Source organism: Camelus bactrianus, chromosome 1 (assembly GCF_048773025.1).
Source record: "Camelus bactrianus isolate YW-2024 breed Bactrian camel chromosome 1, ASM4877302v1, whole genome shotgun sequence".
Taxonomy (NCBI): Eukaryota; Metazoa; Chordata; class Mammalia; order Artiodactyla; family Camelidae; genus Camelus; species Camelus bactrianus.
Window position 1 is genome coordinate 61,073,366 of NC_133539.1, and position 25,907 is coordinate 61,099,272.

At 33.8% G+C, this 25,907-nt stretch overlaps 1 protein-coding gene across 9 annotated transcripts in view; it reads right to left on the minus strand.

Moving 5' to 3' along the window:
* The window catches only part of LRCH3 (leucine rich repeats and calponin homology domain containing 3), a 109,754-nt gene that overhangs the window by 15,479 nt on the left and 68,368 nt on the right, over window positions 1-25,907 (minus strand). For 2 of the 9 annotated variants that reach the window (XM_010959342.3, XM_010959347.3), the window contains exons 10-19: window positions 22,752-22,828; window positions 18,796-18,844; window positions 18,258-18,407; window positions 15,073-15,123; window positions 13,518-13,571; window positions 6,739-6,810; window positions 3,256-3,304; window positions 2,756-2,863; window positions 1,298-1,416; window positions 388-525 (exon numbers count right to left, since the gene is read on the minus strand). In XM_010959342.3, the coding sequence (XP_010957644.1) occupies window positions 388-525; window positions 1,298-1,416; window positions 2,756-2,863; window positions 3,256-3,304; window positions 6,739-6,810; window positions 13,518-13,571; window positions 15,073-15,123; window positions 18,258-18,407; window positions 18,796-18,844; window positions 22,752-22,828 (867 nt within the window). The remainder of the gene's footprint in view (window positions 1-387; window positions 526-1,297; window positions 1,417-2,755; window positions 2,864-3,255; window positions 3,305-6,738; window positions 6,811-13,517; window positions 13,572-15,072; window positions 15,124-18,257; window positions 18,408-18,795; window positions 18,845-22,751; window positions 22,829-25,907) is intronic. The other 7 variants (XM_010959346.3, XM_010959350.3, XM_010959343.3 and 4 more) reach the window with 6 other exon arrangements.

Below are 25,907 nucleotides of genomic sequence, written 5' to 3' on the forward strand. Positions count from 1 at the left end.
ATATGCCATCTTCCTCTTTAGCTTTTTAATCTAGGAATGCTATGCCTGGAATGCCTTTCTCCCTCTCGGTACTGCTGGCGAACTCCTACTCATACTTCAAGAATTAGTTCAAATTTTACTTCCTCTGGAGGCTTTCCTGAACTTTCTGGGCAGAGTTGAAGTGGTCCCTTTTTGTATTCCCATAGCACACTTCTTACACACCTCTTTTATCACACTTATCACACACAGCTGTAAGTCTACTATTTTTTCTCTAGTAGAACTGAGATGCAGAAGGCAGGGGCTGGACTCTGTTCATATTTGTATTCTTAGCATTCTGCACAATGCCTGCCTCTAAACTTAATAAATATCTGATGAAAAGCCAACATTTTTTTAGCATTATAAACTTACTACAGCTGGTGAGGGAACGTGAATGCTTGGGACAGATCGAGGACGAACATGATTGGCCAAATGGCAAAGAACAACACCATCAGTGAGAGCTGCTCCAAGATCACAAGGCAGAGATACTTTCAACCGGTATTCAATATGCTAAAAGAACAGGAAAATGTGAAATATATTAATTGTAGAGTGGCTGACACATAGAGAATGGAGTTAAAATGGAATATATTTAATTAGAAATCAAGATAAAAAGCAAATAACTTAAGTACCACAATCTCTATTTTATCTTTTCTATCCTAAGTCAATAATTTAAGGAGATCTTATATGTATGTATGGCAGCCAAGCCACAGTGCTACAAAGAACAATAACAGAAATCCACTTACAGTTTTCTGACTTTAAAAACAAACGATCAAAAAAACTACGAAAACAACTAGACTGTCTTTCAATTTCAAAATAAACACTATGGGGGTAGAGTATAGCTCAGGGGTAGAGTGTGTGCCTAGCATGCATAAGGTCCTGGATTCAATCCCAAGTACCTCCATTAAAATATAAACAAACAAACAAATAAACACAAACACACATACCTAATTACCTCCCCCCAAATCCCTATAAATGTTATAAGTGTGATATGCATATGTATATAGGTACATACATATAAATTATTACTCTTACAAGATTTCTTTACAACATAAGGCAGAGAAAAGTTTTAAATGAGTAGGGCCAGAGGTTGAGATTCAAAGAATAACCCATCTCATTTTCCTACTAAACAGCTGAAAAAATTCATCACATAATGGGCATCATTGCACACAATGGGCACTCGTTGATTCTATTAAAAAGTACAAGGCAAATGAACAAGTGATTGTAGCATTATGAGCTATAGCAATATCACTGAAAAAGTGTAATTCATAGGCAATGTACATACTTTCCGTAGTTGATCTATTAATTCCAGCTCTTCTTCTCTCTGTCTTGAATTCTGTCTTGTTACGGGATCTGTCAAATCAGTGGAAGGTGCAGAAGATGAAAGAAGGGGTGAAGCGTGGCCTAAAAAATATTAATGTGTAAGAAAGGCAACTGCCAGTGCTGGAAAAATACTCAGCTCCACCTGATCAGTTTCCTTCCATAGCAGTTTCTACTTTTGGACTGACTTTTAAAATTTTTATTATGGAAATTTTCAAATATACAAAATAATAGGGAGAATACTATGAAAAACTACCAAATATCCATTAGCCATTTGGCTCAACTACTTTTTGTGTCTCATTACATCCATTTAAAAATGTTTTTATTGAAAAATATCACATATTAAAAAATTACACCTATCATAAGCAAACAGCTCAATAAATTATCACAAAGTAGTCACAACCAAGTCAATAAATGCAACATTACCAACACCCAGAAGCCCCTCTCATGTTCCCCTACCCATCAGTACCCAAAGGTTATTTCTAATACCACAGGTTCTAACTATGTACTTCCTGACTTTTAACACCATAGATTAGTTTTGTCCATTTTTGAACTTTCTATAAATAAAAATCGTATAGTATATGTGTGTCTTTGTGTCTGGCTTCTTTTGATCAACATTGTTTGTAAGATTTATCCATGTTGTTGTGTATATTAATTTGTTCATTTTCACTGCTTATTTGGTGTCCCATTGTACAAATATACCAAAATTATTTATCCATTCTATTGTTGACAGATACTCAGTTTGGGGCTATTATGAATAATGTTGCTGTGAATATTTCCGTACATATCTTTTGGTATAGATGTGTCCATATTTCAGAAAGCAAAATTGCTAGTCACAGGATATACAAATGTTCAGCATTAGCAGATTAGATAAACAGTTTTCCATCATAATTTACAATCCCACCATCAGTGTGTCTCTGGTTTAAGTTTAAATCTCACTGTGAGTGGATCTATCAGTTACATTAAAAGCAGTTATTTTGGGTGTGAAATGTCTGTTTCCACTTCTAGGTCACTTCTTTGTGGGTCAGTCACAGATTTGTCATATTAACTATAAATCATGAGACTAAGGTTTTTTTTTTAATTATTGATTCATTTTTTAAAGAACACAGAGAATAGCTTTTACGAACAGAAAAATCTGAAAAAGAGCTCATTACAGAGAGATGAACGTTCTCTAAAGCCCTGAAAGAGTATTCTACTTGTTCAAACATTCTAACCTGCTTTTAGTTGGTACTAAGGAACTTTCTAATTAAAACAAATTCAAACAGATTAAGATTCTCTTGCTTTAATGTCAGTGAGATCACAGACAAATGTAGAGTTTAAAACTTTTGCCAAAGTGACATCTAAGGGGAGACGTTTAAAAGCATGTAACAGTTAACGTCACTGTATAAAGCCTCCCCACAACCCTTCAGTCACTACCACCTACCTTTATTTGTTTCTGCCCTGACAGCTGCTCGGAAAAGGAAGCTTTCAGGGCGCTGGGGCTGGTTTCTCTGGATAGCAGCAGGAAAAGAATATGCAGGGGAATGATGAACTGAATCAGCATGGAAAAGTGAAATAAGATTAAAGAAGATGGAAAAAAAATTAAACATAACAGATATGCGCCAAAAGTTCAATAAACAGCAAATAAAGAAAAAAATCAAGTTAAACATCGCAAATAAAAATATATATACTCAAATTAAACATTGCAATGATATATATTCTCTTGCAAATCTATAGTTCTGCTAGCTCATTTTTTCATATCGAATGGCTGAGTAGTTGAACAACCAGTTGAACTGAAAAATGAAAAATATGCAGAGAGTTCCCAATTTTGTGCCTGATTTCTCATCTCAGAAAAGGAAGCCACAGCCATCTAAGAAGTAACTTATTGGGAAAATCTTGGTAAAGAATTATAATCTTGTGGTTAATTGCACCTTTGTCTATTACCTGTTTCTGTTGTAGGTGAACTTGATATGGCATTAGATCTGTCATCATTCTGTGGAGAAACAGAGATACGTCAATAATTATTATTCAAGTATTTTCCATATTTATGGTAATTTGGGGATTATAAAAGAAAAACAAACATGCAACTCTCCTTCAAAATTAAGTCTAGAAAAGAGAATTTGGTGTATTAAATTAATTTTGAATATTTTTTAAGGTCAAACTTTTTATTTAGTTCTAGAAAATACAAGATTTATGTAATGCATTCTCTAAAGACAGTCCTATTAAATAACAGGCCTTTCCTATGACTATGAAAAATGATCATCCTAAGGCAGAAAATTTTATTAGGAGATGTATAGGAAAGAATAAAATTTCGTTCTATAATATTATTTTTCTGGCATACTTTGTAAGCATTACCTTCCACCCTCCAAGAATAAAATTTAATGTTTTAAGAGAGAGTGATACAGGTTTCTTCATTTCAGTTAGATGTTTAAAGATGATAGTTTTATTTCCAGATTAGTATTTGAAGAAACTGTAAAAAGGAGGAAGAACTAGCTGAACTGGTATAAAGTATACCTAAAAAAGGAGAATGGAGATAAAACTAATTTAAAAGGAAGTGTTGGTTGGTTGGATTAAAGATATTGAAGACTTGGCAGGGGACTAGAATCAAGAAAAGCTAGAATACCAACAGTTTTTCAGGCCCTGATATCTAATTATACTCGATAATTTCAATATATTATAACTTTATAACTAAGACACATTTTTTTAACAGAATCTCACACGTGCGCGCGCGAGCGCGCACACACACACACACACACACACACACACACACACACACACACACACACCTTGATTCTTCTCCCTTTTGGGTTTCAATATTTTTAGGAACCTTTTATCACAAGTTGGAGTTGAGTCAGATGAAATTAGTGATGATGGAGAATTTTCTCTGCTAAAATAAATGAATAAACAGAAGCCATGTTGTTGAGAAAATTCTTGGACTGACCTGAAAGAAAATTCTGTGGTAATGATTTTTTGGTTTGATATTCTTAGGCTGAGAATTAAGACTTAAAAAGTAAGCTGTGCTCTTGAGTGAAGCAATGTATTATGTCTTCATCAGTGAAAAAAACATGCCCATCAACTTGAAAGGTGCCAATAAACAAAGTTTAGGATGCTGAGAAGAAATGGAAATTTAAATAACAAATTTAATTTAATAAAAGCAACAGGAACTAGTGAAAGGAATGAACAGGCAAATGAGGCAAAAGCTGCCTATCTTTAAAAGGAAACAAAAGACTATCCCTATTTTCAAGGAATATGAGATAGGAAGGAGAAAGCTAATTAGCTAAACAAAGATCTGTTCAAGGACCAATGGTACAAACAGAAAAATGTAAAAAGTAGAGATAATTCCAGCTATAGAGGCAAAAAAAAATTTTTTATTTAAAAAGACCTATTAGTGTGAGTTAGACTAGAAATTTTAACATATTGAGGGGAAAAAAACGGTAAAGTTCCTATGAGAAGGAAGAGCTGAAACAAATTCCACTGAATGGCAGCAAATGTTTTCTACCTCCAGAAAGTCTAAAAGATAACACACAGTTGGATGTAATAAAAAAACAAAGCCAGACTAGAAGGTACGTGTAAAATGATTTTTAAAATGTACTTTTATTGAAAGTGTAAATCTACGTGACTTAGATTCTAGGATACTGAAACAATTAGTTCAAATCACTGAGGCCATTGACCAGCACATCTGAGAAGACTTGGAGAACTAAAGAGTGAAAAAACAAAAACTGATTATTCCTGGTTAAGCAACAAAAGAAAGAAAATCATGCCTAAATATAGTCTATACCTCCTATAAAGTAACTGAGTACCACAAAGTAAACAGTAAATATTTTTAAACTAATCATTTGACAAAGAGCAGCTCTGATAGACCAAAAGAATGTTAGATTTATTATATAACTTTGGCACATTCAGATTTGGCCTTACTCAGTTATAATTCTGGGGGAGAGTAAGTCCCAATGCCCTAAGGTATCCACTGAGTGTAATGAATTAACTTTCCTCCTATATATCTAGAATGGTACAAGTTATGTACCTTTCTGGAAAGAATTTTGAAAATAGTCCCTCAATTTAATGTGTTGTTCAGAAAAGGAATGTAGTTGAGAAAGGCTAGCAAAGGCTTAATATAGAAGAGAATTATAAAGTTTTTTCAGGAGTCATCCAGGTACATGGAGATTTAATATTAACCAGCAAAAAGGTTCATCAGCTTTACAGATGTTATAAAGCTGGGGTCAGCATCTGGAAGGACATGATGCAAGAATCTGAAAGTATTCTGGTTAAGTTAGAAGAGTAAAAATGTTCAAAAAGTAAAAGTAAGTATTTAGGAAAACAAAAGATACAAAATGTAGAAATCAATTATCATTTAGGAGAATAACTAAAACATCTGAGAATTAGAGTGGATACTGAGCAAAATGAATGCTGAAATGGAAAAAGCCAACTTAATGCTCAGAATAAGACATGTGAATAACCCTTGTTTCATGCTCAGCACCATGTGGGGCTCTAATGAGGGATATATACAGTTGGGGACCAAAGAGCCAAAATGGAGGGCAGAGAACTTGTGAAAGTTCCTAATGAGGAACAGGCTGGGTAAAGAACATAAAAGGACCAGAGACCAGAAGACAAGGGTAGCATCATAGTAGCTTTCAAATATAACAACTCTCCACATAAAAACTGCTAAATAACTAGAAAATCTCCACTTTGGAAAGAAAAGAAGAAACAAGTGTAAACCCAGGAGGACAGATACAAGTTAGACAAGGAGAGGATCTTCCCTGACAGTGAGGATTATTAATCATTCCTTATGTATCACATGATAATAAATATGGAATTACCATCCCTAGAGGCCTTCAAAAAACAAATACCACAGGTTTTTATTTTAGACTTGAAGATCATATGATATCCAACATAACTTTTCCAACTCTACATTAAGCACAAAAGCAGCAATAGACAATACATAAACAAACAGACAATACATAAAAACTATTTATAAAAACAGGGGGCCTAGGGATCATAGTTTGCTGAGCCCTACTGTAACAGCCTTTTGGTAGTGGGAGTCTGGGGCACTGGGACTCAAATTATTTTGCATACATATTAGACGACAGGGTTAATTTGATATCATATATTAGCAATATATGTAAAAAAAAAAAGTAAAACAATAACTCATGACAAAAAAAAAAACAAAAACCTTTTGTAAGAAAATTAGAATGACATTTCAAACAGAATCTCAATATAAAGAATTAATGAAGGCTCTATGTTTCTGGCATAATAAAACTTCCAAAAAAATTTCAAGTTAAATTTCAATGTTAAATAGTTTTATAAGCTTAGTTTCATTTCATATAACCCTAGATTTCAGACTGCTGTTAGACCAATCCATCGGGAAATGTAAGACCTCCCCTGCACATACCCTCCCCAAAGTTCCTGGTAAATTACAGTAACAAGATATACCTTAAGAGGTCTGAAGGCAGAAGAATGAGGCAGGGTAGCAGCACAGCCCACTTGATTCACCCCTGAGAGTGACTAAATTCCAAAAGAGAAACAGAAGTAACAAAAGGCAGCATTTATGTTAGCAAAATGTCAGGCAGGCAGGCAGGCAGGCAGATCTGGTCAGTGAAATTAGAAAAGGAAATGGCACTGACAAACTTTCAAATGGTTTACTAAGATATTGACAGGGCAGGAAAAGGATACTTGGGGAAAAAAGCCCCTACAACTCATAAAACAGTTTCTTCACTTGTTCAATTCAAACTATTTCAATATGTTATAACATATTAATCAATAAATGAAAGGCATGATTTATTAAATATAATTTTATATGGAAATAAAACTGAGAACACAAATTTTTTTTTTTGCAAAATAGCCTTAGAAACAAATGAGTCCTGTGCTGTCCCTATACCAGGGGAAACAAATCCAGTCAAAGAGCTCATTTTAACTGAACAGAACTGGCATGAATAAGAGCAATATTTTTTCAGTATTAATCCAAATTAGATTTATTATAATTCAGTTTAATGGCTGATGTGAGAAAACTGGAGATGAGGATTCCACATTACACCTTAAGGATGAACCAGCATTTCATTTCTGTTTCTGTGAAACTCCAAATGACCTCTAAGAAGGTAAGTAGAATTTTCCTTTTCTTTAAATTCTTTATCCTTTCACCAACCTACATACAACTAGTTAGATATACTAGAGATAGTGTTAGAACCTATTGTACAAAATTTTGATTACAGATAAAAGCTGCTTTAAAACATGACAATTTTTTCATTTGGTAGGGAGTGGAAATTAGAGAAGACAGTGCTTTCACAAAGGGTGCTTGGGTAAGATTGTACCTATTAAAAATGCCAAAGTCTTAAAGACAGTTAAGCCTCTATAAGTTAGATAATTGTTAAAAATTTAAACTAGATCACCAATAACTGAATAATGAGATAAATAAATAAGAACACACGTGGGTGATTAGAAAAAGGGGGATAAGATGGTCAATAAAATAAATACAACTGCATTTTTAATGATGTGACAGCAATGTCTTTTTTGTGTGTGCAAAAAAAGAAAAAAAAAGCATGTAACACACACTGTAAAATCTATATTGAGGCAGAAAAAAATGAAGAAAGAAATACACCAAAAAACAAGACTGTGACAACAGTCATATAGTATATATGCTTCGCATGTTTAGATATCCTGGGCCTCCTTACAACCAAATGGACTTGAATTACTGTCAGTCTCAAATATAGAAAGGCTAAAAGCCACTTTCTCAGCAAAGAAGGAAAAAAGGAATGGAGGGAAGAGGAAGTAAAATGAGACTAGATCCTTTCCATTATCTACAGATGGGATACAGACGCAGATGGGACATACATGAAAGCAACAGAAGCCTGAAGAGCAGCCCTAAGAGAATGTTAGTGTAACTGATATCAAACATTATTAACATGTACTTGAAATCCTATATTTGAAGGTCTTTACATTAAATTCAACATTTACTTGCTATATTATCAGACCTTTTCATCATGAAACAATTTAATGAGTAATTATTAGATGTGTAGCATTTACATGTTCAGTCAGGAAATATTTATTGAGCACCTAATATATCCCAGGAACTATGACAGGGACTGAGTATACATAGGTAAATGCAACAGAGAATATCCCTGTGCCCATGAAGCTTATACTCTGGTAGTCTATCAGAAGGGAGATACAAAACAATAAACACCCATATAAAACACTGGAAGAAAAAAAACCAGTAAAGACATAAATTTGATTTGGGGGTGGGAGTATTACAGAAAAGCTATCTTAAGGGTGTGCTATTTAGTGAATACCAGATTGATCAGTAGGAATTAACCAAGGGGTATATGCAGGGAGGCAGAGGCATTCAATGCAGAGGAAGCAATATCTGCAAGGTTCTGTGGGAAAGGGCTTGCTTTATTTTTCTGTTTGTTTTTTTTTAAATTGAAGTATAGTTGATTTACAATGTTGTGTTAGTTTCTGGTGTAGAGCATAGTGATTCAGATATATATATAGATACATACCTGAATATCTATCTATATACATTATTTTCCATTATAGGTTATTACAAGCTACTGAATATAGTTCCCTGTGCTATATAGTAGGACCTTGTTCACGCATTTTTTTTTAATGGAGGTACTAGGGATTGAACCCAGGACTTTGTACATGCTAAGCATGTGCTCTACCACTGAGCTATACCCTCCCCACTGTTTATTTTATATATAGTAGTTAGTATCTGCAAATTCCAAATTCCTAATTTATCCCTCACTCACCTTTCCCCTTTGGTAACCATAAGTTTCCTTCCTATGTCTGTGAGTCTGTTTCAGTTTTATAAGTAAGTTCATTTTTGTCATTTTTTTGGTGCCACATATAAGTGATATCATATGATATTTGTCGTACTCTGACTTACTTCACTTACTATGACAATCTCTAGGTCCAACCATGTTGTTGCAAGTGGCATTATTTCATTCTTCCTTATGGCTGAGTAGTATTCCACTATGTATGTGTGTGTATATGTATGTGTATATGTATATGTATATGTACACACACACACACACACACACACACACACACACACTCTCTGCACCTTCTTAAGCCAATCATTTGCGGATGGACATTTAGGTTGCTTCCATGTCTTGGCTACTGTAAATAGTGCTGCTATGAACATCAGGATGCATGTATCTTTTTGAATTAAGAGTTTTCTCCGGATATATGCCCAGGAATGGGATTGCTGGATCATATGATAACTCCATTTTTAGTTTTTTAAGGGATCTCCATACTGTTATCCCTAACGGCTGCACCAAATTACATTCCCATCAACAGTGTAGGAGGGTTCCCTTTTCTCCACACCCTCTCCAGCATTTGTGGACTTTTTAATGATGGCCATTCTGACTGGTGTGAGATGACATCTTATTGTAGTTTTAATTTACATTTCTCTGATAATTAGCAATACTGAGCATTTTTTCATATGCCGATTGGCCATTTGTATGTCTTCATTGAGAAATGTTTGTTTAGAACTTCTGCCTGTTTTTTGATTCGGTTGTTTGTTTGTTTTGTTATTGAGTTGTATGAGCTGTTTGTATATTTTGGAAATTAAACCCTTGTCAGTCTTATCATTAGCAAATACTTTCTCCCAGCCCATAGGTTATCTTTTCATTTTGTTTATAGTTTCCTTTGCTGTGCAAAAGCTTGTAAGTTTGATTAGGTCCCATTTGTTTATTTTTGCTTTTATTTCTATTGCCTTGGTAGACTGATCTAGGAAAACATTGCTATGATTTATGTCAGAGAATGTTTTGCTTCTGTTTTCTTCTAGGAGATTCATGGTGTCCTGTCTTACGTTTAAGAATTTAAGCCATTTTGAATTTATTTATGTGTATGGTGGGAGAGTGTGTTCTAACTTCACTGATTTAAATGTGGCTGTTCAGCTTTCCCAACACCACAGCTGAAGAGACTGTCTTTTCTTCATTTTATATTCTTGCCTTCTTTGTCAAAGATTAATTGACTGTAGGTGTGTGAGTTTATTCTTGGGCTCTCTATTCTGTTCCATTGATCCATATGTTTGTTTTTGTGCCACTACCACACTGTTTTGATTGCTGTAGCTTCATAGTATTATCTGAAGTCTGGGAAGGTTGTACCTCCAGCTTCATTCTTTTTCTTCAGTATTGCTTTAGCAATTCTAAGTCTTTTATTATTCCATATACATTTTAGGATTATTTTTTTCTAGTTCTGTGAAAAATGTTCTGGGTAATTTGATAGGGACTGCATTAAACCTGTAGAGTGGTTTGGGTAGTATGGGAATTTTACCAATATTGATTCTTCCAATCCAAGAGCATGGGGTATCTTTCCATTTCTTTTAAGTCATCTTCAATTTCCTTAGTCAATGTTTTGTAGTTCTCCACGTATAAGTCTTTTACTTTCTTGGTCAGATTTATTCCTAAGTATTTTATTTTTTTGGATGCAATTTTCATGTATTCTATTAGCCTCTATAATTACTGTAAAAAAGAATATCAAGTCGCTAGTCGCAAGTTGCTACATTTCAAGTATACATTTATACATAATTTACATGTAAAATTTCCATGCTGAAAACATGTCCTCTTTTACATCTTCATGTTTATTCTTTTGCTGTTCATTGTATTTATCACATTTCCAATTGTGATTTTCTCTTTTCAATAGATTCTTGCTTCTTTTCTATTTAGAGAAGAACTTTCTGTGTTTCTTTTAGGATAGGTTTAGTATTTCTGTACTCTTTTAGTTTTTGCTTGTCTGAGAATTTCTTTATCTCTCTTTCTATTCTAAATGATAACCTTGCAGGGTACCGTACCCAAGACTGCAGAATTTTCTCTTTCAGGACTTTGAATATATCTTGCCACTCCCTTCTGGCTTGCAACATTTCTGTAGAGAAATCAGCTGATAAGCCTTATGGGGGTTCCCTTGTAACTCTTTGTTTTTCTCTTACTGCCTTTAGAATCTTCTCTTTATCTATAACTTCGGCTATTTTAATTATAGTATGTCTTGGGGTAGGTCTGTTTGGGACCCTCTGTGCTTCCTGTACCTGCGTATGTTTCCTTCTTTAGGCTTGGGAAGTTTTCAGCCATAATTTCTTCAAATATGTTTTCAATCCCCCTATCTCTTTCTTACCCCTCTGGGACCCTTTAGCTCAGCTTTCATTTCAGCAAATAAATTTTCTGATTTTAACGGGCTCCTCTTTATAGTTTCCAGTTCCCTTTTACAGTACCCTGCATTTCTATCAATAGCCTTTCTTAATTCCTTCAGCATTTTTATTATCTCCTTTTTGAACTCAAGATCTGGTAGACTGGAGAGGTCTACTTCACTGTGTGCTCTTTCAGAGGATTTCTCTTGTTCTTTTAATTGGGAGTGGTTCCTCTGCTTCTTTTACTCATATTTCTCTGACTCTATGAATTTAGGAGTAACAATTATCTATTGTGGTCTTGAAGGGCTGTTTTCATGTGTGAGCATCCCTGTGTAAAGGCTTACCATATTTGAAAAGCTGGAAAAAATGCCGATATAGCATGAGCCCAGAGATGAGAGATACACAGTAACCAGAGTACACAGGAGCTTACAGGCCACATTAAGGCCTGTAATCTAAGGGGCTGTGGGCTGTGTCAAGAAGTATATGGACTTTATTCTACTATATAAAGGCACTGAAGAGTAGTTCTGAGAAGACCAGAAGTATGATTTAAAATATGACTCTTTTTACAGTGCTGGATACTATTTGGCCTGCAAATATATATGAGAAATAATGCTTGCTTTCAAAGGCCATTAAATTTAGGTCAGATATGAATACTAATAAATAAAATACAAATGTATGTGTTTTAAAAATGCCTGAAGGCTATTTCAAATTTCAAACTAAGGGGGTGTTGTTTTTCCAAACTCTATTTTTTCCTTGACAAAAAAGTGAGCATTTAGACATATCACTTACTATATGTGTTATTAAATCTCATCTTCAGTACCCTAAAGTGTTTTCAATTATATAGTACAGAAGGCAATATGGCAAGGTGTTTAATGCAGGTTCTCAGGTCAGCCAGATATAGATTTGAACCCAGCTTTGTACTTACTGGCTATGCAACTTCGGACAAGTCACATTCTGGACATTCTGTGCCTCAGTACTCATTTGTAAAATGGTGATAAATTTAACATTCTTAAGGTTGCTGTGAGGAGTGAATGAGATAATTCTGGCAAAGCATCTGGATTATCATAGGCTCTCAATATTTTTCTACATTAATTTATTATTTGCTATTCATGCCAATTAACTTCAACTAAAACTCCAGAGCCTGGTGGTTGTATTTCTTTATAAGACTGCCCAGTTAAAATGTGCTTTATCTGTCTCAAAGGCAATGATCACTGCAGAATACACAGAGACTTTGACCAAGAAAGTTTACATAATAGGAACCTCATGCTGAAATACGTAGTTCATGCAGTAGTATGCACAATGGTGGCAGCTACTAGCTCAAAAGACAGGAATTGCTACAAACAATAGACTTTTGAACTGCTAGTTTTCAACACTATGGTGAAAAAAATAACATAAAACATGATGGGAAAAGCAATTACATAAATGGTTAGAATTCTCTGGCAAGGCTGATAAAAGTAAGACTTTTAATAAAGCTCTCATACTCATTTTCAGCTGGCGAAACAGGCAATAAAAGTAAACCAATGTTAAAAATGATCACTAGATAGCATTCCAAATTAATGTTTCCCTGAGTTTAAAACAAAAAATGAGTATGGAGGGATAATTTTAGATGTAAGTTATTTTTTAAAAGTTTAGGATTTGCAGTATCTTAAAATAGGTAATAAAATAGGATGCCAAATAGACAGTTGTATAATTAGCATCAAGGAGTAAGGGAATCCATTTATCATACAGGTGACTTATGAGACTAATTAATGATTAATAAAGTACACATGTAATTAGAAACAACATCATAAAAACTAATATACTATGCCTGCTCGCCCCAACGCACATACAAAACCAACGTGATTCTCAATGCAAATATTTTACTTTTGGAAACACTAACAAAGATAATTTGAATCATAGCTAAAGAACACTAGAACACTAGGTAAATCACGAAGAGTAAGGCAGAGGCAGTTCTAGGTATTTGTAAAGCATTTAGTAATGATGCTCATCATGTTTTATGGTATTTAGATCATTTCTGAATGTAAAGTACAATAGCTACTCTCCAATCTCTAGACACAGCAATGTAAAACTTCATTTTGTGCAAAGCTCTTACCACTAACAAGGCACTATCATCAGTGTGCTGAGACCTTCTGGATGGGAAGGGACACTGGAGAGGTGGAGAAAAATGAAGCAATGTCAAAAACAAATTGCACACACAGGGCGTATTTCACAAATACACAAGAAAAGAGACATATTAAGACATACTTGTGAAGATGCTGACATACAGGACCGCATTCACATTCGTCTGGAATTCATGCATCACAATTGCTAATAAGTTGTTTCTGAGTAACAATTTTCTTCCAAAGAGCTTAAACAACTTCAAATACAATCTTATTGCCTAAAATCTTTCTAAAGTGAGGAGGGCTCAGGGATTATCCTCTGCTCAGAGAAGAAAAACCTGAAGTATAGATGCAGCAATAACAAAGAATTTGTGGTCATGGAGTGAGCGAGGGACAAATTTAAAACAAATACAGGAATATTGATTTCTAGGCATCTCTTTGTTACCTTTCTCAGATAAAACAAGGATACAACTGGAAATTTTAAAACTGCACATGCTATTTTCCTAGGGGCTTTAGTTTTTAGATAATGAATTACTCCGTAATAACCATTAAGAAGGAAATGTTGGAGTGAAAAAGGAAGAATGTATTAACTAATCAAACTTTGGTCATCAAAAGTTTTTACAGAATTATTACCATGTGAAGAAAAGACAACTGAAAATGCTTTAGTGACTCTTCAGGTATTACACCAACACATAAGTTCTCAAAGAAATAAAATGTCCAATGAGTTTTTAAAAAGCTTTATAATGGTTAATTTAAAACATTTCAAACAATATACTTTATCATTCCAGAAACACTTGTGCTTTAAAAACACTGCGCTGAAGACTGATGCTTTATAAAAGCCCAACATGTTAGGTTTTCAAGTAACTTACTTTACAAAAAGCAAAGTCAATGCTCACATGAAATACTGCCTTTATCCACTTCTTAAGGAAGTAATGATCATGAATTGAAAAAATGAGAAGGCAAAGATAAAGGAAAATAGCTAATGAAAAAGCCAACTACAATAAAAATACTCAGTAAGCTTCATTTTAACAGATTCAAAATAGGTGAACATATTCTTAAAAGGTTAATAAGCAATTAATCTTACATGTTAACTTGTAATAAAAATGAACTACTTAATATTATAAAACTAATGTGTATAAAGTATAATCAATAATATACACATTTAGGAACTGAGCACTGAAGGTCAAATACTATGCAGAGTTTTTTATTTAATACTGACACCATTCACCTGTACCAGATACAGCTCTCAGGACCATCTCTCATTACATGGTAGGTTTGAAATGGATGAGGGAGATGACACCTCTGCAGAGGATGGCAAGAGGAAAATAAATAATCTCCTAATGGATGTGTATAGATTAAAAAACACCCAATCTATAGATCCTGATAAACTCCCTGGTCTGTGTCTTTAAGTAGAATTTTGTGAAGGGAAAAAAGAAAATGGCAGTATTTTTATCACTGACAACATATGATAATCACATGCAAAAGATTTCATTTTCATTGCAGTAATAAAAAATTTCAAAGAAAAGGTGATTGATTATATAGACTTACCTCACCATCTAAGGGGGAGTGTTGTTTTTGTGGACTTTGTGATGCTTTTTGCTATATAATCCCCACCCCCCAAAAAAGGGAAGTTGGTTAGAGTCTGGAACACTAGAAATGAAAAATTCTATTTATTAAAATAATCATATTAATTTCTGTATCTCTTGTGTATAGCACTTCTCTAGATTTACTAGTTAGAAGATGTTGCCCTTTCCCTTAAATAGCTTATAATTTAAATGAGGGAAAGCAATAAGCTGACAAAGAGTATTTTCCTATGTCTATAAGCATCTATAAATAGAAAACTTTAAAACATATTTTTTATATGTACATGGATACAAACAAATTCAAGGAGTAGTGATCTCTCACTAAATTCTCTCAGTGAAATTATTCTCTCTTTCACTGATGGCTTTAAATATCACTCTAATGCTAAAAACTTAGTCCTCTTCTATCAGCCAAATTTCAGATTTGCATTTTAAACTACTGTGGAAATACTCTATTTGGAAATCCCACTGTAATCTCATGTTCAGCATAACCAAAAACAAACTCAATTTCCCATAACAACTGGCACTTTCCCCCAATTTGCTAGTTTCTGTTATTATGTCAAATAATAGTATTATAACACCTGTACAGTCAATGTTTTACAATGTGTTCTTAGGCAAGAGTATCTCAAGTGATTCTTCTCACTGTGAGATAAACAAACATCACAATCATATTCTTTTAAAGATGAGAGAACCAAGGATAGAGAGGTTGTAGATATGGGCAAGATCACAAAATTAGTTAAGTAGCATAAATGAAATTTGCATTTATGTCTTCTAACTCCAAATTGGACATTCTTTCCACAAAGCTAACTCCCGTTAAAATGACTCTTTTAGCTTCAAAATTCTGCTTTGGAATCTTCTTTTTTTTTTCTACTCAGTGGTAGTAGGGGGTGCAGGACACACCATACTAGTAAAAGTACTAGGTGCATCCATAATAGTTTCGAAATAGTCAGTATTTGATAGTTAAATATTACGAGGAAAATAAAAGTACAGAATGGTTCGCCAACTTTACAAAAGTCAAGCACATACTCAGTGGAAAAGCTGGAATCAAATTTAAGTATTTCTGATTCTAAGCTCTTACCACTGGGAAACACTGTCTTTCTTTAGAATCCTTAGAAATTATCTAATGTGCCTTCATTTTGCACCCTAGTCTAACTACTGCAATTACTCTTTTTCATTTTCCTTCTTTCCTTATCTCTTCCTTTCTAATATACTCTAACATGAGTAGATTAGTTTTTCTGAAGTATCTGTCCTCTCATGTTTTTCTCCTGCTTAAGAATTTAAAACTATTCCCTTCTGCCTAACTGATCAAGATCAAACCCTAATTTGACATTTAATCAATGCTATCTACAATGTAATTATCTCTTATTAGTTATCTGACTTCTACAGAAGGCAAGCTAAATGAGTTAATTTATGTAAAATGTGTAGAACATCACTTAGGACAGTATGTGTTAGCCACTATTGTTTACTGAGAGTTAGTTTAGCATTGTGGTCATAGACCAGGGTTTGGAGCCAGCCTGTCCTTTTTTTTTTTCCTCCCTCCCCTTTCCAGTTTTATTGAGATATAATTGACATACAGCATGGCATAAATTTCAGGTATACAGAATAATGATTTGACTTATGTAAATCATGAAATGATTACTGTAATAAGTTTAGTAAATATCCACTATCTCATATAGATACAAAATAAAAGAAAAAGAAAAAAATGATGAGATGATGAGAACTCAGGATTTACTCTCTTAACAACTTTTATATCTAACATACATGTTGTATATTACATCCCTGGTTCTTATTTGTCTTGTAACTGGAAATGTGTACCTTTTGACCACCTTCATCCAATTCCCCTTCCCTACGCCCTGCCTCTTGTAACCACAAATCTGACTTCTTTTTTCCTATTAGTTTGTCTGTTTGTTTATGACAAATAATTGACCTAAAACACTATGTTAGTCCCTGGTGCACAATACAGTGACTTGATATTTCTATACAATACAAATGATTACCCTGATAAGTCTAGTTACCACCTAGACTTTAAAAAAAAGAAACTGTTTATTTTCCATCAGTTCTTTTCCATTTTCTGTCAAGCCTGTCTTGATTAGAATCTTTGCTCTGCCACTTACTAGCTGAGTATTTAAACTGAGGCAAACTGTTACCCTCTCTGAGCATCAGAGATCATCATCATGGGCTTGATATATTTGAAAAAAATAAGAGAATTTATCATGTGTATGGTACTTAAAGAAGATATACTTTGGCTAGAGTTATGAAACACAGAGAGAAAGTATTTAGAGGCTGAATGATTTAATTGTTTAATCATTTATTTAAAAAGTATTTATTTGTTTAATCATTTATTTAAAAAGTATTTATTGGGCTTTACTACTAGCTAAGACCAATGATCTTGAGATCTAGGGATACAGCAGTGAATAAACAAGACAGATACGGTCCCCGTCTTTATGGAGTTTACAGATAAATGAGAGAGACAGATATTAAACAAACAAAAATACAAATAATTATTTAACTATAAAGAAATAATCCAAGGTAACTTCAGAACAAAAGACTTAAATAATACAGGTAAAAAAGAAAATCAGGTTTAGGGCAACTACAGAGGCTGCAAAATGTTAAAAAAAAAAAAAAGTATTAACGAGGGTTGTTAACTGAGTAGGTGTGGAGAGAACAGAAAGGAAAAGTCAAAGATTCAGAGATTGCTGTAAAGTATTAAGCCTGTGAGCCCTGCAAATTTTTGGTATTCACTAGAGTAAGGAAGTCAGAGACAGGTTCTGATAACAACAGTTTACATTTGCGTGGGCACTTTGCGGTTTACATAGCTCTTTCACCTACATGATGCACTCAAGATTGAGGAAACGCAGATGGACAGTAAGGTGATAATGTCTAATGACACACAGCTAATTAAGGGTAAGAGAGTATCACTGTCCTAAAAGCAAGATCAGTCACTTCTGATTGTCCTCAAGCCTATCTGCATGAGGACAATTAATCTAGTCACAAGTAGGAAACAGTTATACCCGCTGCTCAAGATTTCTTATAATTAAAATGTCAACTCTTTTTTTTTTCCATTACGACAATAAAAACTGATAGCCTAAGAAAACAAAAGCACTACTTCTGAGAAACTTTAGGAATATCATTCAATGAATCCAAAGGACTCACCTTGACAAAGTCCATGACAGCATCTCTCTGAATCTGCTTGGTCCTTATTTTCTCCTCCTCATACTGTAGGGCAGCAAGCTGTGCCTCTCTCCGAGTTCGTTCTACTAACTGTTCTCTTCTCCGATGAAGTTCCAAGTCTGTATGTGATAACTGGAACAAAAGTATCATTTTGTACACGCAAGTAGGGATAAAGATCAACTTATTAATATTCTTTATCAATTTGGAGAACTATTGCAAACCCAAGCAACATTTACTTTGCAGTCACCTAGCACTATTTCAGATGTGATCGCTAATCTTTTCCCATCTTTGCACTATTTTCTTATAGGTATCATAAAGCCATCATGTGGGTGAGTATTTTCTGTCTGGTGTCTAAAAACACTATTAGCAAGTACCAGGTGCACATATTATATTAACTGTACAATCAGAGACAGGTAGTGAAATTTATAGATATTTGGCAATTAACCATAATTTAAGTATTATAAAAGAAGAAAACCATCTTAGAAAAAAAACTAAAACTGAAAAAAAAATTTTTTTTTACCTGATTGTGACTTGGTGATAGTGACAAGAGAGATGGCTCAACTGGAACCCTGACCCAAAAAAGAAAGAAAGAACTCTTTGATAAGGCAGACAGGAAGATAAAAGACAAGTAAAATTTTATTGTTAATATGGTTTTCTATTAATCAGTAGGCAAATTGTCTGGTCAGCACTGAAAGACCAACTGCATTTGTAAACTTGAGCCCAAGTCATTAAATTAAGCACAGGAACACCTGATGTCTCCCACTCACATTTCATGTGATGGTATCACTGATCAAGCTACTGACAGCTAAACACTGTCTATGTCAGCCAGTGCTGACAATACAGTTATTTGAGATCACTTTTCAAACAGTATCATTTCTTTATAGCACATGGAACTATAATCTTCTTTACTACTATGACTGAAACAAGATACATGTAAATGGAGGTCATTTTATATACAAAGCCATTTTACCAACAAAAATCTGGAAAACTACAGAACCTGGTAACTGTACTTGTAAAGCAACCTTATTCCCATTTTTAATTGAAGAAGCAATTTTAGTAACAAAAGTAAAGGTTTTTTTTTTTTTGATTAAAAACAATGAAATCTGACTTGATGCTTAAAAAAAATTAACAATAAAAAACTTGCTTCTCAGTTTTATCAGTGTTAATTCTTATACTCTGGTACTTATCCTTTTCCTGAACTTCATTTAGTGTCTCATAAACTAACAATGTTGGAGCAATGACTTTTTGACATTTAGGACCTGAAAGTTTAAACTATGATTATTAGCCTGTCAGGTTGATGTAAATGCATTAACTTAGTCTGTTATCAGGGAAATAAAAACACATCCCCCAAAGCTACAGTGGTTTCTTATTATCTAACATAATAATAATACAAATTCTTTAACCTGGCATTTACAACTCTGACTCTATTTAATAAACACACCCTGTATGGAATCTTTTCTCTAGCAAGATCTCTTCAGTTATCAAATATTAATTCCTGAGTTCAAGCCTTTTCCAAAGACCCAATCGATGGAGATCCTGTTAGAAAGGGTCTTTTTTAGAATCTTATTTTTCTTTGATGTACATGTATAATCAATATTTGTTTTGCATTTATCAACTATGATTTGTGTCTTTTTTTGGACAATATTTTTCAGAGGCATATAGAAACTAATATTCCTTGAGCTATTACCATATACTACATACATATGCCCTGTGAAGTACTTTATATTAACAGTATTTCTCAATTACCCCTCACAACAGTCTTATGGAGTAAGAACAATTATAATCCTTTTTCTGCAGTTGAGAAGCTGAGGCATGGACATTAAGTAACTTTCTCAAGTTGATGTAGCCAGTAACTTTTGGAGCTGGATCTGAATTCTTAACTATTTGATTTGTACTCTGTAACTACTTGGTATGCAACTGGGAACTGGAAGAGACCTCAGAAATCATGGAGTCCAAGCCACTAATTCTACAAATGAGAAAACTGAGGCCCTCAGAGGTTAACTGATAGTTGATATTTACTAGCAGAGCCTGGATTAGAATTCAAGCTACTTTACTTGTAGTTTAGTGCTTTATATCTCCCCACTCTACAGCCACAGAATCTAGGAAGGAGAAAGGGAGAGCACAGAGATTTAAAAGCATATGGGTATACATGCAAAAAGAGATGGCAAAAACTATAAACTGTGAAAAGTTAAAGATGGAAGCAAAGAGGGACGCATGGCATATGAGAAAATAAAAGTGGCAGTCAAGGAGAAATTTGAGAACTGACAGTTCCCCCCCGGCCAATCAACAAGCAGTAATGTTGGCCCATTACAGCTTTGTTACTCCTTGTGTCGCCATGTTACTTCATGTTGCATGACCTTTTCATCTATGAATATGTTTCTCAATGGAAGAATCACTGACACTTCAGATAATTCTTTTGTGGTACTTGAACATTATATGTAGTTTAACCTTAATGCCTGCCAGTAACATCTGTAGTCATTTTGGCAACCAAGTCCCACAACACACATTTTTCAAATATCCCCTGAGAAGTAGTACTATTTCCTATTGTATACGGTTGAATAAGGTCTACCTTATACTTTCCTGAATTTTAAAAATGTAAGAAAATAAAAACTTAAGCTATTCTATTGTTCTCTTTTGCTCCACTTTTTTTTTTCTTATATTGGTTCCAAATCTTTGAAGTATTTACAAAATTCTTTTTAAAAAAAATTTCTAGACATTATAAAAAAAAAAACTTTTGACAGGATAAATTAGGTTTATAATTTTTAAAAGGAACAGAATAAATTACTTAATAACTTCCTATATGAGGTTTAAAACAACATTAAAGCTGGGAAAAAATTTCCTTAACTTTCTACTAACTCTTGCTAACTAACCTTTACCCTAGCACTCCTAATCAGTACATCCTCAGTCAAAAGCTTTTAAGATAAGAGGAGGAGAGTGGGTTGGTAGGGTAAGATTTTTAACTGGGATATAACCAATAAAGGAGAGATAAGTTATTTCAGTACCATGTACTAGTCTTGGAGAAGAAGAACAGTACAGTGGTTAAAAACATGGATTTTAGAATTAGTCACGACTGATTTTGAATCCAAGGCCTTTCACTTAATAGGAGGTGACTGTAAATACAAATGGAAAATTCCTAGGTCTGAAAGGCACAATTTCAGAAAAGAGAAGACTCCCCCAGTGCTGGCAGAGCAAGAATTTCAAGGCTTGGAGCCTGGATATTACATCTGGGTGATGGGGCTTGCTGAGTACCAGAAGTATGGTTCCATATGGTAGCAGAGAGTGAGCTCTGCAAGGCCCTAAGCAGAGGATTAAGGCAAGCCTACCCAAACTTCTATTCTACAGAACTGTATTACAATAAACAGGGGTACTTTAAGCTGCTAAATTTGTGGTAATTTGTTACACAAGCATTAGAAAATTAGTACATAAGGGAATTAATGAGGAAAGCTGGCTTTCACCTTGAGGGTGTGTACTATATCCTGGAGATCTTGAGCTTCACTTATGATGGATGGAGGAGGTAAGAGGAACAAAAGATAAAGCCTAGGTCCACTGAATATGGGGAAACGTAACAAGAAATCCCTATATGAAATTGGAATCTCAAATGACCACAACTTCAGTATAAGGAGACATGGCAACTAAAAAGCCATGTTGAGATATATTTCAAAGACATGAAATGTAACTGAATCACCATGAACTAACTGGTAAGACTATAAGAAGGCCAAGTTATGAGATTTCTTTCTTTCATTATTCTCCCCACATTTTCTTTATCCACCTATAACTTAGTCTCCTCAACAACTTTAATATCCTGTCAAGTATAAGAATTATGTATGACATTTTCTACACAGTAAATTTACTGTTATCTCAGAATAGGCATATCAAGTTTTAAGACTTCATAAAAACAGAGAGGAAGCAAAAAAAAAAAATCAAAGGCTGGGAATTTCTGAACTATTGTGACACAGTGTATGGCAAGAAATGTTTTGGAATTCAAGAATAAGAAGCAGTGCTCTAAATGGTCAAGCTAATTTTAGAAATATTCTGTAAGGCACTAATTGTAGATAAAAGATCACTTTACTTGAGATAGGAATCAGAAATAGATTGCTGTCTCTGTCTACCACTCTGTTATCTAATCGAAAGTTTAAGGGAAAAAAAATTTCAGGACTCCTGAAATTCATTTAGCTCTCTTTATGCATAAATCCAGACATATCACCATAAAATCTCATTGCTATGAAGTACCTTCAAATCAGATAATTATACAGGTAATTTAGGTGATCTGAATTTAGAATCTAATAAATCAATTTTACTTCTTTTTCTATTACATGAGTACAAAGGCACTTCTCACTTAGCTCTTTTACATTGTACTTAAAACGCACAGTATCTAAACATCTTTATTATATATAGATCTACACAAAGCAACATCATTTCACGCTCTTATTACTGAGTTTTAAGACAGAAACAAATGAGTAGAATCAGTTTTCAAACCTGTTTTGATGTAAGTATCTTCTCATGTCTTCTGTTTTTTGAAACTCCCTCATGGGTACTGGCTTGATTGGTGATGTCTAGGCCAAAAAAAGAAAAATGAATCAATTTAACATAAATATTCAGAAAACTGTAATTACAGTTCACATTCACCTTGGCATTTAGGGACCTGTATATTATGCTAAAAATATTTTAACAGAATCTTCAGATGTGAATTTTTATGTTTAAAAGCATTATAGGCCATATTACTGCTTTGGTAAACACAGAACCATTCACAATAGAAAACATTTTTTAAAAAGTAGATTTCCTTCTTACTGTATTATGTAAATTATAATGACCATACAGTAATATTTACTGAATGGTAAGAGGTTAAAGTTGGAAAGGATCTTAGAGGTCATTTAGTACAAACTTTCATCTAGAACAGGAATTCCTACCAACCTTACCCTGACTTTTGCTCAGTCTCTCTTGAATATTTCTAGTAATAGGGAAAGTTCATTGGGCTGATTACATTTCTTTACTTCTTCATTACCATAAATTGTTACCTATATTAGTCATATAAATAGTCCTGAGGATGTTGATGGAATAAATATCAAGATAAGGCAAAAAGTAACTTCTATTTACAGTAAAATATGGTATTAATTAAAAGAGAAATATTGGCAAATTATTTATAAACTGAAAAGTAAAAGTTCATTTCAAAAAACATTACTGAAGAAAATCAAACTGGTTTAAGCTATATGAACTATATACTGAAAAAATAAAATTATAAATCAAAGATAGAGGCTCATAGGTTATCACAGCATGTATTTTGTCAAATGAGAATCAGTACAATGAGAAGAATACAAATGAGAAGCAATACAATCGTATTTCAACACCCAAAATAATCATCAAAATGGGTATTCTTGAAGGCAAAGAAAACAACTTATCCAAAAAAAAAAAAATCTAAGAAACAAATGTCAAACTATTTGTAATTTATCTCCAAGAAATAGGTACATCACACATAACTAGAAAATCTGGTGAGTTATTCCGAAGGGCTAAAACTGACTCCCATAAGGTCTGGGCACAAGGATCATATTAAATGAGATACAATTCTGGGATCTTGATGAGAGAATAATTATTCTAATTTCAGTGAATGTGACTTTTTAAATAAACAAAAATCTCTCCTGGTATGTTCACATCAGTAACCTATCACCCTGGTTTTACAATAGTGCAATTACCTAAAACTACTGCAAGAGGTATGTGAAATTTTCATAACAAAATGAATGTAACATTGGTTTAACTTTAAAAATAAATGTTTCATATTCTATCAATATGCCATACCCTATTTTACCACAATATTTCTATGTATGTAAGAGGTATGATAATAAAAGTAAACAATAGCAGAGTGTTTAAAATCTCAAATAGTTTAACAACTATGTTTAGATAGTATTCAAGAATATTAAAAAACATTTTTTCACTGGTTATTAAACCATTTAAAATAATATTGCTTCAACCCACAGATATAGAGAACAACTAGTGGTTACCAGTGGGGAGAAAGAAGCAGGTAGGATCAATATAGGGGCAGAGGGGTAAGAGGTACAAACTATTAGGTAAAAAATAAGCTACAAGGATATACTGTACAGCACAGGGAATATGGCCAATATTCTATAATCGCTATAAATGGAGTATAACCTTTAGAAATTGTGAATCACTATGTTGTAAACCTGTAGCTTGTATAATATTGTACAGCAACTATGCTTCAATTAAAACATGTATTATATGTGTGTGTGTGTATACGTATCTACACACACACACAGATCCAGAGCCTCAAAGTTCCTGACAACAAATAAAGAAATAAAATATTGCTTCATCTTATTTTTGTAGATGCCCAGACAGCCTTGACACAAGTCATAAAGAGCCTTAAGACACAGAATCATAAAGACTACTATACATAACACATAGATGGAATCAAAAAAACATATTACAAAATACCCAATATAATGGATAAACATACATTTTAAATTCTTCACCAGTAGTATTTTCACTTCTAGTAGAAATACTTCATCTACACAGCCTAATTAACCATAAAATGGTCAAAGAGAAAGACCACAAGAAAAGAAAAAGGATTCCCTTTAAGATTATACTGTGCATTGTTGATATAAATTTTATTGCAGAAGCAGTTGCCCTTTGCTCCAGCAGAAATGCTTACAGCCTGAACCACAAGTGGTTTCATTTATCACTAGTACACACTGCTATCTCTAGGCTGCAGGACTTTGATTTACAACAATCCACTTTATCTGCTGGTTTCATTTTTTGAGGTTTCAGTCAACCACAGTCAACCATGGTCTGAAAATATTAAGTGAAAAGTGTCAGAAATAAACAATTCAAAAGGTTTATTATGCACATCATTCTGAGCAGTGTGATGAAACCTCATGCTGGCCGGCTCCGTCACACCTGGGATGTGAATCATCCCTTTATCCAGTGTATCCCGCCTTTTAGTCTCTTAGTCACTGGATGGATTAGTCTCGGTTATCTGATCAACTGTCATGGTACGGTAGTGCTTGTGTTCAAGTGATGCTATTTTACTAATAATGGCCCCAAGTGCAAGAGTAGTGACATTGGCAATTTGAATATGCTGAAGAGAAGCCGTAAAGTGCTTCCTTTAAGTGAGAAGATGAAAGTTCTTGACTTAATAGGGAAAGAAAAAAAAATGTATCCTGAGGTAAGATCTATGATAAGAACAAATCTTCTATTCATGAAATTGTGAATAAGGAAAAATGCTAATTTTGCTGTCGCATTTCAAACTGCAAAAGTTACAGCACAGTGTATGATAAATGCTTAGCTAAGATGGAAAAGAAATTAAATTTTTACAATAAGGTATTTTAAGAGAGACCATATTCACATAGCTTTTATTATCATATATTGTTATAATTGTTCCATTTTATTATTATTATTCTTAATCTTTAACTGTGCCTAACTTACAAATTAAACTTTACCACAGGTATGTATGTACAGGAAAAAACACAGTACATATAGGGCTCCGTATCATGCCTGGTTTTAGGCATCCACTGGAGGTCTTGGATCATATCCCCCACATACAAGGCGGGGACTACTTTATCCAACTTTAAATACAAGAGTGTCTCTGAACCCCCAACAAAAAATACTGTGTTCAGATAGAAAACC